Source organism: Bos taurus, chromosome 6 (genome assembly GCF_002263795.3).
Source record: "Bos taurus isolate L1 Dominette 01449 registration number 42190680 breed Hereford chromosome 6, ARS-UCD2.0, whole genome shotgun sequence".
Classification (NCBI taxonomy): domain Eukaryota; kingdom Metazoa; phylum Chordata; class Mammalia; order Artiodactyla; family Bovidae; genus Bos; species Bos taurus.
This window is the reverse complement of record NC_037333.1, coordinates 70,892,312-70,911,453: the sequence shown is the minus strand read 5'-3', so window position 1 is coordinate 70,911,453 and position 19,142 is coordinate 70,892,312. Positions and strand designations below refer to the sequence as shown.

Sequence of the window (19,142 nt, the reverse complement as noted above, 5' to 3'; positions counted from 1 at the left end):
AGCCAGGCTTCCCTGTCCTTCACTATCTCCCAGTTTGCTCAAACTCATGTGCATTATGTTGATGATGCCATCCAGTCATTTCATACCCCCTTCTCCTCCTGCCCTCAATCTTTTCCAGCAACAGGGTCTTTTCCAGTGAGTTGGCTCTTGGCTTCAGGTGGCCAAAGTATTGAAGCTTCAGCTTCAGCATCAGTCCTTCCAGTGAATATTCAGGGTGGATTTCCTTCAGGATGGACTGGTTGGATCTCCTTGCAGTCCAAGGGACTCTCAAGAGTCTTCTCCAACACCACAGTTCAAAAGCATCAATTCTTCGGCAATTCTGTTCTATTCAAATCAATTCTATTCCAGATCCTGAAAGATGATGCTGTGGAAAGTGCTGCACTCAATATGCAATATGCACTCAATATGCAATATGCCGGCTCCCGGCAAGTATGTGCAACTGAATGCAGGGAGTTCCACAGAAGAGCAAGGAAAGATAAAAAGGGCTTCTTTAATGAACAATGAAAAGAAATAGAGGAAGACAATAGAAAGGAAAAGACTAGCGATCTCTTCAATGAAACTGGAGATACGAAGGTAACATTTCATGCAAGGATGGGCACGATAAAGGAAAGAAATGGTATGGACCTAACAGAAGCAGATGAGATTAAGAGATGTCAAGAATACACAGAAGAACTCTACAAAAAAGATCTTCATGACCCAGATAACCATGATGGTATGGTCATTCACCTAAACCTGGACATCCTGAAGTGAGAAGTCAAGTGGGCCTTAGGAAACATTACTATGAATAAAGCTAGTGGAGGTGATGGAATTCCAGCTCAGCTATTTAAAACCCTGAAAGATGGTGCTTTAAAGTGCTGCACTCAGTGTTTCAACAAATTTGGAAAACTCAGCAGTGGCCACTGGACTGGAAAAAGTCAGTTTTCATTCCAGTGTCAAAGAATGTTTAAACTGCTGTACAGTTGTGCTCATTTCACATGCTAGCAAGGCTGTGCTCAAAATCCTTCAAGTTAGGCTTCAACACTTACGTGAACCAAGAACTTCCAAGTTGGGTTTAGAAGAGTCAGAGGAACCAGAGATCAAATTGCCAACGTTTGTTGGGTCATGAAAAAAGCAAGGGAATTCCAGAAGAACGTCTAATTCTGCTTTATTGACTATGCTAAAGCCTTTGACCCTGTGGGTCACAACAAACTAAAAAATTCTTCAAGAGATGGGAGTACCAGACCACCTTACCTCTTTCCCGAGAAAACTATGCTGGTCAGGAAGCAACAGTTAGAACCAGACATGGAGCAAGGGACTGGTTCAAAATTGGGGAAGGAGTGTGAAAAAGCTGTATTCTGTCATTCTGCTTATTTAACTTCTATGTAGGGTACATCATGTAAAATGCCGAGCTGCATGAATCACAAGCTAGAATCATGATTACCAGGAGAAATATCTACAGCCTCAGATATGTACAGGATACCAATCTAATGGCAGAAAATGAAGAGGAAGTAAAGAACCTCTTGATGAAAGTGAAAGAAGAGAGAGAAAAAGCTGGCTTGAAACTCAGCATTAAAAAATTAAGATTGTGGCATCTGATTCCATCACTTCTGGGCAAATAGAAGGGGAAAAAGTGGAAGCAGGGATAGATTTTATTTGGGGGGGTTCCAAAATCACTGCGGACAATGACTGTAGCCGTGAAATAAAAGACTTGCTCCTTGGAAAAGCTATGACAAATCGAGACTGCATGTTGAAAGCAGAAACATCACTTTGATGACAAAGGTCCATATATTAATAGTCAAAGCTATGGTTTTCCTAGTAGTTATATATAGATGTGAGAGTTGAACCAGGGAGGAGGCTCAGCACCAAAGAATTGATGCTTTTGAATTGAGGTGCTTGAGAAGACTCTTGAAAGTCCCTTGGACAGCAAGGAGATCAAACCAGTCAATCCTAAAGGAAATCAATCCGAATATTCATTGGAAGGACTGATGCTAAAGCTGAAGCTCCAATACTTTGACCACCTGATGTGCAGAGCTGACTCATTTGAAAAGACCCTGATGCTGGCAAAGATTGAAGGTAAAAGGAGATGGGGGAGAGGATGAGATGGTTAGATAGCATCACCGACTCAATGGACACAAACTCTAGGAGTTAGTGGAGGAGTGAGGAGCCTGGTGTGCTGCAGTCCATGGGGTCATAAAGAGTTGGACATGAGTTAGCAACTGGACAATGAACAACAACAATGCAGTTAAAAGACATATTTTTGGAGGAAGTAATTTCAGCTGGTCTGTGAAAGACAGAAGAGTACAAACGTGGTGAGAGAGGGGAAAGATTCACTTCATGGCGTGTACTTTGAAGGCTAGAGAAAGGACTGAAGAAAGTGTATATGGCTTGTATGAGAGTGGTAAACACCCCTATCCTGCCTCTTACCATCCTCAGTGGCTCTCTGTTTTTTGTTATTGTTTGAGGTTTTTTGTTTTGAACAATCTTAAAAATATTTGAAATAGGAAATAAAAGTGAAACTACTTAGTGGAACCCTTAGCCCTGTCTTCACAGTTTCTTTTCACCTCCCTTGCCTTCCATAGTCTTGGAGCTATCACTTCATTATCCCCAGGATTTCACAGAGCAGTTTGAAATGCAGAGAAACCAAGTAGACTGGATGGGATTTGGCAGGAAATGTAGTGGTAAAAAACTCGCCTGCCAATTCAGGAGACATGGGATGTGGGTTGGATCCCTGGGTCGGGAAGATTCCCTAGAGAAGGGCATGGCAACCCACTCCTGTATTCTTGCCTAGAGAATCTCATGGACAGAGGGGTCTGACAAGGCTACAGTCCATGGGGTTGCACAGAGTCAGACATGACTGAAGCAACTTAGCATGCACACATACGTGATCTCACTAAAGTTTTATTGTCCATGGTTCTTATGGACTGGTGCTGTCCTATTCGCTTTGGATTCCACAGCCATGTCACATTGTCGGCAACCTCTTGCTGGTCAGATTACTGTTGATTAAAGCCATATCTTAGCATAGATTATAATGCTCAGCATGTAAGTCAGCTTTTTCGGGAAGAGGTTGTTTATCTTTTTTTTTTTAAACTTTACATAATTGTATTAGTTTTCCCAGAATATTGGATATAAAAGCAAAAATAAACAAATGGGACCTAATTAACCTTAAAAGCTTCTGTACATCAAAGGAAACTATTAGCAAGGTGAAAAGACAGCCTTCAGAATGGGAGAAAATAATAGCAAATGAAGCAACCGACAAACAACTAATCTCAAAAATATACAAGCAACTCCTACAGCTCAACTCCAGAAAAATAAATGACCCAATCAAAAAATGGGCCAAAGAACTAAATAGACATTTCTCCAAAGAAGACATACAGATGGCTAACAAACACATGAAAAGATGCTCAACATCACTCATTATCAGAGAAATGCAAATCAAAACCACTATGAGGTACCATTTCACACCAGTCAGAATGGCTGCGATCCAAAAGTCTACAAATAATAAATGCTGGAGAGGGTGTGGAGAAAAGGGAACCCTCTTACGCTGTTGGTGGGAATGCAAACTAGTACAGCCACTATGGAGAACAGTGTGGAGATTCCTTAAAAAACTGGAAATAGAACTGCCTTATGATCCAGCAATCCCACTGCTGGGCATACACACTGAGGAAACCAGAAGGGAAAGAGACAGGTGTACCCCAATGTTCATCGCAGCACTGTTTATAATAGCCAGGACATGGAAGCAACCTAGATGTCCATCAGCAGATGAATGGATAAGAAAGTAGTGGTACATATACACAATGGAGTATTACTCAGCCATTAAAAAGAATACATTTCAATCAGTTCTAATGAGGTGGATGAAACTGGAGCCTATTATACAGAGTGAAGTAAGCCAGAAGGAAAAACACCAATACAGTATACTAACGCATATATATGGAATTTAGAAAGAGGTTGTTTATCTTAAAGCATGACTTTTTGACAGTGGGATACAGGTTAGATGACTAGAAAAGATAAAATAAAGAAAGGACACATTGGGCGATTGAACTGACGTCAAAGTCAAGTCTTCTCTTCATGTAGCCTGTGGGCCGTCCTGTGGTCCTTTATTTGTAGCGTATACCCCGCTCACCAGAGATTGGTGTGTATAGTAAGGCTATATCTGGTAGCCAGAGATTCTTCTAATAAGCTTTCTTAGTCCTGTTATATTTTACATGTTCACATGTGGTGAAACTTACAAGTTACAAAACTTTCAAAGGTCATATTGATCATGAATCTGATGATGCTCGTATCAGAGACAGTGAGATTATGGAAACTTTTTTCACCTTCTTAATCTTGTCTTTTGAGTTGTACTCTGAAACTTGATATTTGTCACTGTTTACAGATAATGAGATGTCAACCATATGCTCGTCTGGTGTTTAAGAGTGATTATATATTTTTAAAATAAATTTCTCTTGAATCACTGTAATTATTTAATTTTTAAAAATTTCTTTTTTAGTCAGATCTTGTGGATCAAAGTATATTTAATTTTATCCCAGAGGGGGAACATTCAGAAGTTTATAAAATACTCTCTACCCATCTGCTGGAAAGTGATTCATTAACCCCTGAATATTTAAAATGTAAGTAGTACCTCTTAAGCGAAAAGTTAAACGGATTTGGTTGCATTATCCTTTACTTTTGTAATTTCTTGACAGAGATATGTTTAACCAAATTAATACATAGCATCATCCCAAATCCCCTGTTAGATCCTTTTTAAATATTAAAATATAATGGAATTATGACCATGTTAAAAGTCTGAACTCTGTTCCAGAATACAGTGAAATCTCATCTGTTATAATATGCCATAAAACTATTTTACAGAAAAATGGAACTCAGCAATATATTCTTATTAATGTTTATATAAAATCTTACTGTAGTAAGAGAAAATAAAGGGTTTTTATTTTCACCATCACTAACCAATTGAACACTGAAACTATGAGACAAAACATGTTTTTTATAAAATTACTTAAAGAAATTTTGTGCTCTATTAAGCAGAATTAAACAATAATTTATTGGATATGTCTAATGCAGAGATGCAGGTTTGATTTCTGGGTTGGGAAGACCCCATGGAGAAGGAAATGACAACCCACTCCAAACCACTCCAGTGTTCTTGCCTGGGAAATCCCATGGACATAGGAGCCTAGCGTGGTACAGTCCATGGGGTCGCAAAAGAGTCGGACATGACTTGGCGAGTAAACAACAAAGCAGCAGTGTAACAGACACTTGTGCTATGTAATAGAAATGCCAAGAATAGGGAAGTGTAGTCCTGCCTTTAATAAGTATAAAATGTTGTCGTGTAATCTGACTTTTCTTCTAGATTCATTGACCAGAATATCTGGTCAATGAATACCTTGTTTTCTTTTCTTTCTTTTTTTTTTTTTCATTTTAAACTGGAAGATAATTGTTTTACAATGTTGTGTTGGTTTCTGCCACACAGCAATGTGAATCAGCCGTAAGTATACATATATCCCCTCCCTCTGGAACTTCCCTCCCACCCCTCGTTTTCTTGAATAAATTATCCTGTGTAAAGTCTGAAATCATGACAGCTCTACATTTGGCCATTAGCTATTAGATGTCTTCTTTAACTACTTTTTTCATGGCTTTTAAATTTTGACTTTTCTTATAGTGGTGATGGTTTAGTTGCTAAGTCATGTCCAACTCTAGCAACCCCATGAACCATAGCCCACCAGGCTCCTCTGTCCGTGGGATTCTCCAGGCAAAAATGCCAGAGTGGGTTGCCATTTCCTTCTCCAGGGGATCTTCCTGACCCAGGGATTGAACCCAGGTCTCCTGCATTGCAGGCAGATTCTTTACCATCTGAGCTACAAGGGAAACTAACATTAATCATTTTAAAGTTTCTTCATATTTTGAATCTTTGATTATGTAGAACATTAACTGTTCAACAGTTGAGATACACATATACACACATGTAAGTATGTGTGAATGTATGTTTTTGATAAGAATAAATAGCCTTTCAGAAGAAGTTGAGAGTAGTTAAGAGACCAGGAGAATACATTTGAAGCTTATTTATACTTGTTAAAAAACCAAATTCTTCTATGACATGACTAAGCGACTACTCTAGTCTTTCATCTAGGAGAAAGATTTGGGTTGGATATAGTGATGCAGAGGCCAGTTATACGCCTGTAAACAACAGTATTTGAAGTCAGTTCAGTTTAGTTGCATCCCACTCTTTGCGACCCAATGGACTGATATACAAAATAAAGTTATTTCCACAGATGAAAAGGATGTTTCATGCCAAAGGAATGAACATGATTTAAAACAGAGGGGAATTGCTAGGAAAATTCAGGATTCTCCAAATAGGTCATTTGTATCATCATGAAGGTAAGGTAGTACAAGTGATGTGTTTGTGTCTAGAGAAGGAAATAAAGCCTGATATTTCATCCTTAACAGTTTGGTTTTTATTTTTTACTTCGTTGAGAAGCCAGCAAAAAGGGGATTTGGGTGGTTTTGTGGTTCAAAAAGAAAATCTCTCAGGTGGAAAATTTTGGGAAAATGACTAGACTTGAGTTAAAAAGGACAGCAGTAGAAGTAAGGATGGAGAAGAAAGCGTGCCTGTGAGTGTTGAGGTGAACTAGGTAGGACTTGGTGTTAGCCACTGGTGTCAAACCAGCTAGAGATCATCAGTGGGGAAGGTTTTAGGAAGAAGGTAAGAGTTTGAACTTGCTGAGTTTAACGATAAACCCATTGATAATAATAACAGAAGAGTATGAGTTGGATACTGTAAGTGGAGAGGTGTTATTAGTCCTTGAGTACTGAAATAATAATGAGGAAAGTAATACAATCTAAGAGTAGTAGGCAAGGGTGAGTTTGAGTGGCAAGAGTGTGGAGGCATAGAGAATACATTTTTGCAGTTACCTAGATGCAAGGTCATTTACATCGATACCAGAATGGTGGTACTGGCTGCTCATGTGGAAAAAATGACTCACCAGAGCGTTCTTGGTGTAATAAAGAGCAGATCCTGGTTACAGATTTAGTTTTTGAGCTGGTGATACAAAGAGAACAAATTGATATGATTTCTAACTAAGGAGATAGGACAGAGGGGAATGACAGCCGCCTTAGGAAGATAGAAGGAAAAATTCACTTTCAAGTATTTTGAATTTAAGTTACTGATGGAACAGTCAGGTACAAATGTCCTGAAAAATAGTGATATGAGACTTGGTCTTACATAAAATGTTAAAATTGGTGAGAGAGATTTAGGAGTAAATAAGTTTGTCAGTGCTGGTAAGTTTGTAAAGCATAATAGATTACAATCAAAAGAACTTTTGTGAATGTCTATAGTTGACTGATTAATAGAAGGGAGAGAAATAGTCAATAAGGTAGGAAGGTAAGTTTCATGCTATGGGAATGAAAACATGTGAGTTTTATGAAGAGGTAGAAACAATGAAGAGCACTTTCTGTGGAAGTGTGAGGGCAAAAGCCATAATACATGAAGTTAAGGAGGGTGAACATACGGAAACTAGAGCACATAATGAGAAGGAAGGAGATCTGTGTTACTAAAAACAATAGCATGAAAAAAGACCTGAGTAAATTTAAAAGTAGAAGGTAAGGACCCAAAGAAGACATATGTGAATGCTAAAGGAATGAATGGTTCTGGTGGTCCTAGAGAAGGAAGATGGGAAAGACTGTTTAAAGTAGAGATAAAAAAAATTGGACTAGGAAGCAAGACCTTTCTTTGAGATTAGAGTGATGAATGACAAGGAAGGACAAATAAAAATGGAGGGAACATGGAGTTACTTGTATCAGAAGATCTGTCTTCTTTATTAAGGACAACGTGAGATCATCTCCTGAAGAGACTCTGCTTTTATGGACTGAACACAATGTCATTGAGGACTTCTGTATGAGAAAATAGTAATTGTAAACTTACAAAACTATTAGAATCTTACTTTGTGTGGCTTATTTATGATAAATCACAAAATACGTTATATTTTTTCTCTTATTTCAGCAAAAAATCAGTTAGAATTTTGTTGTCATATGCTTCGAGGAACAATAGACCCAAAGGAACCATCTACTTATGAATATGTGAAATTTATAGGAAATTTCAAATCTTTAAACAGTGGTAAGTTAAAATGCTTCTCTTACAATATTTTTTCACTTGTTGTTATTTTAAGCTCTTAAAGACAAATGTTCAAGTATTAGTAAAAACTAGATTTTTACTGGAGTAACTGGAGTATTCATTTCCTTATTGCTTTAGTATCCACTTCAGCACACAATGGTTTTGAAGGAACAATACAACGCACTCACAGGCCTTCTTATGAAGATAGAGTTTGTTTTGTAGCTACTGTCAGATTAGCTACACCTCAGTTCATTAAGGTATGTTTCTGTTTCCCAGAAGGGTTTCACTTCATATTATGGGTCCTATCTGTTGTTTTTTTAATTGTTCCCAGATACTTCCTGTAAACATTAAAGTAGTAATGGCCATGAGTCATTAAACATGTATGATCATAATATTTTTGAAGCAAATAGTGAGTTATCAAAGCACTCATCAAATTATAGAACTAATTTTTTGATAATATACCTTGTGTTGGGTTGGCCAAAAATTTCATTTGGGTTTGTGAAATTTTTGGCTGTTAACCAGTGGTTATATATCACCATTGTCCTGCTTTTGTGCAAAATTTTGAGGTGCTTTTGTTGTATAGTTCACAAATACATTAAAGGGGAACGGCCAAAGATTGCTTTTGAAATTTTCTTTTGAAATACACAGGTGACCTTATTACATTTAATTTACCTTTTCAATTTTAAAAGTCAATTAAATAATTTTATTTTTATATCCTGGGTCCAGGAAGTAGATGATTAGTAGTAAAGTCAGAAAATGAAAGACTTCAGTAACCACAAAGTGGCTGAAAATAAGCCAGGCTAAGATTTTAAATTTAGGGAAATACCATAGGACAAAGTACTGAATTAGCAGTTAGAGGATCTTAAACCACTCTGACTCTACTCGTTTTGATCGTAGGAAGTAATGGTGGTGGTAACATGCTTTTTGGATGCTTACCACATGCTGTTTACGTGCATTATCTCACCTAATACTTACAAATGGTGATACGATCACCATTTTATATGTAAGGAAACTGTGGCTTAGGGAAGTTAAGTTACTTACCCAGAGTCACAGCTATTAAGTAGTAGAACTGAGATTGATTCTAATTCCTTTTTTTCCTAAACCCAAACTCTTAATCACTACATTGTGCTGCAGAAGGTCATTCAAGAACAGGGGCAGGTTGGAATACATTGTTGCATACGACTAAAGCCTAGGGTTACTGTGAATGGAGGGAGGGTAGGGATGTTGAGAGATGAGGTTAGAAAAGTAAGCAGACGCTGGCAGTGATGCATGTTTTTTTCTTTGTTGTTTGTTTCTCCTTGTTTAGATTTTGTCCTAATGGAATGAGCAGCCATTAAGATTTTTCTGTTAGGGAAATTATACAATCATGTTTGAGTATTTATAAGGTCATTGTGGCCAGAATAGAAGATGGGTTGAAGGACAGGGAAACTTGTTTGGAATATTTTGCAATAATGTGAGCCAGTGGTGGCAACTAGAGTCTAAACTAAGACCCTGAAGATGGATGGGATTGAATAGATTAAAAAAAAAAAAAAAACAACTTAGAAGGTGAAACTGAAAGGATTTAGCAGTGGCCATTTAGATGGTGAAAGGTGAAAATGAATGTATTGTGACTATTAGATTTTAGACTTAATGGCACAGTACAGGTATGCCTCCATTAATGAGATGGAACATTATGTAACTGGATATGAGGATTAAAATAGTTGGTTCATTTTAGGACATGTTGAGTTTGTGGTATGTGGAAACATCCAGACAGAAATATAGAACTATAATTCAGGAGAGAGATTAGAATGAGACTTTATAGGCATGTGAGTGAATAGAGAAATGTGTGGAGTGAGAAGTACTCCCCCAGAATCCTGCATGTGTTTATTGCCACATTCCTTAGTACTAGAAAATAAAAATGTTTTTTTAAAGAAATGTTTAAGGAAAAGTTAGCTAAAAATGACTTATACAGATGCAATATTTAATAATTTGCTGAGTACACAGAAAAGTATTTCTCAATTTAATTATTTATTTGTAGGAAATGTGCACTGTTGAAGAACCCAATGAAGAGTTTACATCTAGACATAGTTTAGAGTGGAAGTTTCTATTTCTAGATCACAGGTAACTCCCATTTTTAAATTCTATAAAAAGATTAATCATTATAATTCTTGAAATTATTGGATTTAAAAGACAAACTTTTTCTAGACAGGATGCTCAAACTCATTATCCATTATTTAAGAAATAAAGTTTCCTCCCAAAATTGGTTTGTAGTTGAGTACTTTTTATTAATGGAAAAAGTCATAATATTGATTGTTTTATATGTAATTCAGGGCACCACCCATAATAGGATATTTGCCATTTGAAGTTCTGGGAACATCAGGCTATGATTACTATCATGTGGATGACCTAGAAAATTTGGCAAAATGTCATGAGCACTGTAAGTAGATTTTAATACTTCGGGTGGTAATACTTTTTTTAATCTGTAAATAACTATCATATTAATAGAAGGTGGTAAAACAGACCATTTTTGTATTTTTGAAATGTATTGGAAAAATTTCTTTTGTATGCATAACTACTTCTAATAGGAATCCTAGATCAAGTCTAAATTAAACTTCCTCCCATTTTATATATTTCAATCTATAGTAGTTAAGTACAGGTTTATAATATGGCATCTAATAAACCTTGTTTTGAAATATAGAAGTTCTATATTTAGAGTAAGAAGTAGATTGCTTTGAAAATTATAATATTAGAACACTATTTCATGAATTTTTATTTCTAGGCATGTGAGTCTGCACAGGAGGTAATGCCACATTTAAAGAATCTCTTATAGAAAACTCAGTGAGTGCTTCATAATGTTACCTTCCATTGTTATATTAACAGAAGGAACATTATCATCTCATTTTGCCCTGTTCTGAACAACTTACATGTATTATTTTCATTATTCATAGTCACAGTTGTATAATAGAAAGTAGGTCTGTTATTATCTCTACAAGTAAACTGAGACAGAAAAAGGCTAACTAATTTACTTACAGTCCCATAACATTGGTGGCAGACATCAAAAAGTCTACAAACAAATGCTGGAGAGGGTGTGGAGAAAGGGGAATCCTCTTACACTGTTGGTGGCAATGCAAACTAGTACAGCCACTATGGAGAACAGCGTGGAGATTGCTTAAAAAAATGGAAATAGAACTGTTGTACGACCCAGCAATCCCACTGCTGGGCATACACACTGAGGAAACCAGAATTGAAAGAGACACATGTACCCCAGTATTCATTGCAGCACTGTTTACAATAGCCAGGACATGGAAGCAACCTAGATGTCCATCAGCAGACAAATGGATAAGAAAGTTGTGGTACTTATACACAATGGAATACTACTCAGCTATTGAAAAGAATGCATTTGAGTCAGTTCTAATGAGGTGGATGAAACTGGAACCTATTATACAGAGTGAAGTCAGAAAGAAAAACACCAATACAGTATATTAACACATATATATGGAATTTAGAAAAATGGTAATGATGATCCTATATGTAAGACAGCAAAAGAGACATAGATGTAAAGAACAGACTTTTCTGTGAGAGAAGGTGAGGGTGGGATGATTTGAGAGAATAGCATTGAAACATGTATATTACCATATGTGAAATAGATGACCAGTACAAGTTCAATGCATGAAATAGGGCATTCAAAACTGGTGCACTGGTACAACCCAGAGGGATGGGATGGGGAGGGAGGTGGGAGGGGATTCAGGATGGGGGATACACATACACCTGTGGCTGATTCATTCCGATGTATGGCAGAAACCACCACAATATTGTAAAGTAATTAGCCTCCAATTAAAAAAACAAAAAACATTGGTGGCAGAGATAGGATTAGAGTCTGGACCTACTCCTTTACCACATGCTGTTTGTTCATTCTTTGTTTAGAAGTTTGTTTTAATAGGTTTCATTTGCCTCTCTGATCCTCCTTCCCAAATCTTTCCATTTTTAGTATCCTCTAAAGCTTAATTAGATATTTAATGTACCTTCATGTCTTAGGCTGGTTTATAAACCTCTATGAAAATAAAGCATGTTATATAATATCACAAAAGAAATATTTTTCACTTTGAGTGATATGGGCACTAGCCTCTGTGATGTATTAAAAAATCTGACACCTCTATTAACTAGCTGGATAATTTTTGACAACCAATTTCAAGTATGTAGACTTTGATTTCCTCATGAATAGTGACGGGTTGGAGGAGAGAGAGCGAACATGATTCCGGTCCAGCCTGTCTTAAGGTTTTATCCACTGAATACCAGTCTATTAAAAACGAATTTTATGGTCAAAGAAAATTAGGTAAGAGTTCATAATCAGTCCCCATCTCCCCACCACCAGAATCTTGACAGATTAGCATACTCAAGGCTTTGAGAAGAACAAATTTTCCCAAGTTAATTTAACACAGAACCCATTTTTTGCTTAATATCTGCTAAAAGACTTTTGAATTTACAATCTATAAAGAATGTTTTGGGAAATACTGCTTGAAATACTGTTTTGGGAAATCAGCTACTTGAAATAATTAAGTTTTTCTGATTTTCGTAAGTTAAGGTTTAGAAGTAAATGCCTCTAAAATGCTATACTTGGACTTCCTGGTGGTCCAGTGGTTAAAAATCCACTTGCCACTGCAGAGGACACGGGTTCAAGTCCCTGGTCTGGGAAGATCCCGCATGCTGCAGGGAAACTAAGCCTGTGTACCACAGCTGTTGAAGCCCACGCACTGGAGCCGTGCTCTGCAATAAGAGAAGCCATTTCAGTGAGGAGCCCACACACCACAACTGGAGCATAGCCTCAGCTCTCCTGAAACTAGAGAAAGCTTGAATGTAGCAACGAAGATCCAGTGCAGCCAAAAAATAAAAGATGCTGTATATGCAGAGGGTGAGGGGTAGGGTATGGGGAGTAGAGCTCAGGTGTAATTACTTATTGCTGTTATCCTTAATATATCTTAGCAGGAGAGAGTCAGTATGTGAATAATTTATTCTCAAGTATTTGGACATTTATTGTGTATGAAAAATACCTACGCTCAGCAATAACAGGCTCTTAAGTTGGGAGATTATGGAAGGCTATGGAAGATTTGATATACTATATGTTATTGAAAAGCCAGAAGAATTTTATAGATAGATAGATAGATAGATATAAATGTGAATGGTACCTTTGGGTAAAAATCTAGTAATACAAATCAAAAAATATTTTTTTTCTTCTTAGTAATGCAATATGGAAAAGGCAAATCTTGTTACTATAGGTTCCTGACCAAAGGACAGCAGTGGATTTGGCTTCAAACTCATTATTATATCACTTACCATCAGTGGAATTCAAGGCCAGAGTTTATTGTTTGTACTCACACCGTAGTAAGGTAATAATTCTTTTACAGAATTTCTGAATATGGAAACATTCATATTGATTTTGGAATGTAGTTTTATGTATGACTTATTCAGAAGTACAGAGTGATTTTTTTCTCCATTTTATTTTTCAGTATTTTTTTCAATATTCAGTATTTTCAATATTATTGAAAATATTCATATTTTCAGTTTATTATTAAATGTACTTATAGGCGTTATATAGAAATAAAGATAACATAATTTCTGACATAAGTTTTATGGTTTAGAGCAGATGTTGTAACTGTCTTTTGTATATACCACAGTCAGTCATGTAAAAGGAGAGCTAGAGTAGATAAAGTATACTGTTCCTTTATTTAATTCCTCTTGATTTAGGTCCTGTGTGGTTACAGATCATTTATAGTAGTACATTAAATTTTTTAGATATGTAAAAAAGTGAAATTTGAATTAAGATACACTCTGTGTGTGTGTGTATATATATATATATATAGTGCTATATACGTATACGTTTTAGGGTTTTTTTGGTGCATAGAAAATTGTCTGGAATTTGTGATGAACAAATGAGATACATAATGAATATTGAATTGTTGCACCTCTGCAGTGTTTTAAATGAATGATCAAACACTGAAATTCTGTTTTTTTTCCACTTGTAGTTATGCAGAAGTTAGGGCTGAAAGACGACGAGAACTTGGCATTGAAGAGTCTCTTCCAGAGACAGCTGCTGACAAAGTATGTATCTTATAGGTTTTTAAAAAATTATTTCTTCTCAATGAATAACAAGACTCAATAATTTACAGAAAAATTGTTTTTCAAATATTTAATCTACTTGTAATTATAACTATAGTATTTATTTTTATATTAAATTTAATATTTTAAAACCTCATGTGTTTTTAAAAAAGATTTGAAGGGCCTGCTATTTAGAGATCATTGTAGAGACATATATGATCTTAGAATTAAACTAACATTTATTACAATCTGCTAGGCTGTGGTTTTTATATGAAATATGAAATATAATTTATTTCTCAGACATCCTTATCTGGATATATCCCCACTTTGAAAATATTAAAACTGAGCTTAAAGACTCATGACTGGAAAGTTATAGTCAGATTTTGAACACTGGTTTCTCTTTTCATTATATCAGGTAGAAATATTAGCTACCTATTGCTATGTTACAAACCTTAATGATATAAAATAACATACATATATTATCTCAGTAGTTTCTGTGAGTCAAGAATCCAGACACAGTTTAGTTGGGCACTCTGCTTCAGAATTGGTCATGGGTCTGTAATCAAGGTTTCAGTCCAGGGTCCCTCACAAGCCTGGAATCAAAGTGTCAGTGGAGCCACAGTCATTTCCAGGTCCAGTCAAAGCAGAATCTCTTTCCAAGCTCACTTAGTGGTTGAAATGCATATGAACACCACAACAGGATATCACTTCATACCTGTAATAATGGCAGTTATCAGAAAGGCAATAAATAGCAAGTATTGGCAAGGATATGGAGAAAAGGGAACCCTCATGAACTGTTGGTGGGATTGTAAGTTGGTGCAGTCACTACAGAAAATAGTATGGAAATTCCTCAAGAAATTAAAAATAATATGATATAACAGCTTCACTTCTTAGTATTTACCTGAAGAAAACAAAAACAATTGTAAAGATTTATATATCCTTATGTTCATTGCAGGATTATTTACAATAACTAAGATACAGAAACAAGTAAAGATGTGGGACATACATAGAGTAGAATACTATTCAATCATTAAAAAATGAAATATTGCTATTTGTAACAGTATGGATGGATCTTGGGGGCATGATGCTAAGGGAAATAAGTCAAAGAAAGACAAATTATCTCACTTACGTGTAGAATTTAAAAAACAAAACAAATGAACACGCAAACCAGACTCATAGAGAACAAACTGCTGATTGCCCGAGTGAGGCGTTGGGGTGTAAGATGGGGCAAAATAGGTGAAGGGGGTTAAGAGGTGTAAACTTTCAGTTGTAAAATATGCCATAGCATAAGAAAAATTGTAAGTGCTTTCCTCAGAAAATATCTTTCATTAAAACATAGTGGATCTTTTACCTCTAAGCAGTCATAGTCTTTTTGGAAAAATTCTTTCATGTGGGACCCATGAGAGCAGAAAACTTGTCTTTGTTATTTGCTCCTGTATTCTCAGCATCTTGAGCCATGGAAGGCAACTTTTAAATTGAAATATAGAAGATGCAAAATTTATTAGTTTTAGGTGTGCAACATAGTGATTCAGCATTTAAATACATTACAAAATGAATGTGTGTCTAGTCCCCATACAAAGTTGTTACAGTCTTTTGGAATTGAAACAAAAATAAATGGGACCTAATTAAACTTAAAAGCTTTTGTACAGCAAAGGAAACCATAAACAGAATGAAAAGACAACCCACAGAATGGGAGAAAATACTGGCAAACGAAGCAGCTGACAAGGGATTAATCTCCAAAATATGCAGGTAGCTCATGAAGCTCATTATCAAAAACAAATGACTTAACCAAAAGATGGGCAGAAGATCTGAATAGACATTTCTCTAAAGAAGACATACAGATGGCCAGTAGGCACATGAGAAGATTGCTCAGCATCACTCATCATTAGAGAATTGCAAATAAAAACTACAATGAGGGTATCACCTCACACTGGACAGAATGACCATTATCAAAAAGTGACCATCAATAACAGCTGAAGAAGATGTGGAGAAGATGAAGCCGTCCTACACTTTTAGTGGGAATGTAAATAGGCACAACCACTATGGAGAACAGTATGGGAGGTTCCTCAACAAACAATAGAGTTCCCATATGATCCAGCAGTCCCCCTCCTGGGCATATATCTGCAGAAACCATAATTTGAAAGGATACATGCACCCCAGTGTTCAGTTGCAACACTGTTTACAGTATTCAGGATATGGTAGCACCCTAAGTGTCCATCAATAGATGAATGGATAAAGAGGTTGTGGTACATATATACAGTGGGATATTAGCCATAAAAAAGAAGGCAGCAACATGTATGGACCTAGAGATTATCATACTAAGTGAAATCAGTCAGAGAAAGTATCATATATTGTTTATACATGAAATCTAGAAAATGATATAGATCAACTCATTTACAAAACAGAAATAGTCTCACAGACTTAGAGAACAGACTTGTGGTTCTGTTCAGACTACTGAAGGGGAAAGGTGGGTGGGAGGGAAAAATTAGGGGGTTGAGATTAACATATATGCACAGTATTATATATAAAACAGATAATCAACAGGGACCTAATGTATAGCACAGAAAACTCTACCCAATACTCTGTAATAACCTATGGGAAAAGAATTCAAAAAAGAATAGATAATATATACAAAAATCACTTTGTTGTACATCAGAAAGTAACGCAATGTTGTAAATCATCTATGCTGCTGCTACTGCTGCTAAGTCGCTTCAGTCATGTCCGACTCTGTGACTCCATAGACAGCAGCCCACCAGGCTCCCCCATCCCTGGGATTCTCCAGGCAAGAACACTGGAGTGGGTTGCCATTTCCTTTTTCAATGCATGAAAGTGATAAGTGAAAGTGAAGTTGCTCAGTCGTGTCCAACTCTTAGGGACCCCATGGACTGCAGCCTACCAGGCTCCTCCGTCCATGGGATTTTCCAGGCAAGAGTCCTGGAGTGGGGTGCCATTGCCTTCTCCAATTTAAAAAAAAAATCAGTAAGGACAGTACTGAGCCAGGAGTAGAGAAACTTTAATTCAGCTACTTAGTGAGGAGTAAGCACAAGGTGAGTAAATGACTACAGCAAGGAGAGATAGATAATGTAGCGTTCATAGCTGTGAGTTTTGGGAAAGGTGGAAGGGAGGATGTTCAGGCCAGAGCAGTAGGAGGACTTCTGTTCTACCTCCGGAGCAGAGGTCTGAAGGTTGAGAGAAAGGAAACTCCCACTGCCTGGGAGACCTACAAGGAAACTGGTATCCTTTGGGGGTGGAGGGTGGGGGGTCCTGGGTTTTAGTCAGAGGACGCCAATGAAGGAATGTTCATCAGTGAGGTTGAGAATACAGCTTTTGCTGCTTAGGGAAACTGAAGGCAGGCAGAAGGGTTTTAGGAGCTGGGAGAGGGTGGGAGATGGAGACAAAACAGGATGTAAAGAGCAATTACAGTGCAGGACAGCGGGCATTGTGTCACATAACCCATTTTTTCCTTTTGTGATAGTAGTAATTTTGAAATCATTTATTTATATCGGTGTATACACACACATTGCCTTCTATGTAGCTTCCCTGAAATAGGAAACAGAGTATTGTTGCTTAATTCACTGTTGCATATGGAGGTTCTTTGACGGCACTTTGCTCCACTATAATGAGCAAACAGCAGGTGGGTATATTTATATACTTGGTATATTAATAGGTGGGCTTCCCTTGTAGCTCAGCTGGTAAAGACTACGCCTGCAATGCAGGAGACCCCAGTTCGATTCCTGGGTTGGGAGGATCCCCTGGAGAAGGAAATGGCTACCTACTCCAATATTCTTGCCTGGGAAATCCAGTGGACAGAGGAGATTGGGAGGCTACAGTCCATGGGGTCACAGAGTTGGACATGACTGAGTGACTAAGCACAGCACAGCATGTTAATAGGTAGAGTTACATAAATGGTGGTGGCAAGTATTTTCATCTATATAAGACAGAGGTCTCTGTGGAGAGAGAGGGAGAAAGAGGTTTAAGAACTTTTGGAAAGTATGGAATAACTGTGGAGAGTAGGAAAGTGAGCCCTCTAGAAAATGTAATGTTTCTGGCTTAGTGTTATGTATCATTTTAGATTGGTGATCATTTTAAGTTGACTGTAATTGTCTCCAAAGGAACAAGTGAACTGGAAAGCTCAGACAGGGAAGTGTGGTTTAAAGTTGGATTTTAATTTGTGTTTTTAGAGGCACTACAGTAATCTGGTAATGAAGAGTAGGGATTGAATCAGGTAGAATAGAGGAAGAAGTTATTGGCAACAAGGAGTTCCTAGAAAGCTGAGAGGCCAGGACAGGATATTGCATGAATCATCCATATAGATATTGAATTCTGGAGACGGTCAGAGTTGGTGTGAAGAAGATGATTTTGAGCAGTCAAATGCTGAGTTCCAGATACTTACAGCGCCTTTATAAACTAAAGTGTCTGTTGGTTGGTCTTTTTTTTTTTTTTTTTCTGATTTGAAATATACGTAACAAAATTTACCATCTCAACCAATTTTAAGTTCAGTGGTGTTAAGTACATTTACAGTGTTGTGTAAGCATTACCACCATCCATCACCAAAACTTTTTCATCTTTCCAAACTGAAATTCCATATCCATTGAACAGCAACTCCCCGTTCCCTCCTCTCCAACCCTGGGCAGCCACCAGTCCACTTCTGACTATGACTTGATTCCTATAGGTACCTCATGTAAGTGGAATCATACAGTATTTGTCTGTATATGATTAACTTATTTCACTCAGCATAATGTTCTCAAGGTTCTTCTATATTGTTATATGTCAGAGTTTCCTTTTGAAGATAAACAGTATTCCATTGTGTGTATATATACCACGTTTTGTTTATTCATTCATCCATCGATGTACACTTGGGTTGCATCTGTATTTTTAACTATTGCGGTTAATGCTGCTAGGAACATGGCTTACAAATACACATTTGACTCCCTGTTTTTAATTCTTTTGAGCATATACGCAGAAATGAAATTGTTGGATCATATAGTAA

At 36.9% G+C, this 19,142-nt stretch overlaps 1 protein-coding gene across 12 annotated transcripts in view; it reads left to right on the top strand.

Moving 5' to 3' along the window:
• The window catches only part of CLOCK (clock circadian regulator), a 111,401-nt gene that overhangs the window by 67,114 nt on the left and 25,145 nt on the right, over positions 1–19,142 (top strand). For all 12 annotated transcript variants that reach the window (XM_010806120.4, XM_005207981.5, XM_002688257.7 and 9 more), the window contains 7 exons: positions 4,466–4,586; positions 7,970–8,083; positions 8,219–8,337; positions 10,098–10,180; positions 10,390–10,496; positions 13,296–13,443; positions 14,080–14,155. In XM_010806120.4, coding sequence (XP_010804422.1) covers positions 4,466–4,586; positions 7,970–8,083; positions 8,219–8,337; positions 10,098–10,180; positions 10,390–10,496; positions 13,296–13,443; positions 14,080–14,155 — 768 coding nt within the window. The remainder of the gene's footprint in view (positions 1–4,465; positions 4,587–7,969; positions 8,084–8,218; positions 8,338–10,097; positions 10,181–10,389; positions 10,497–13,295; positions 13,444–14,079; positions 14,156–19,142) is intronic.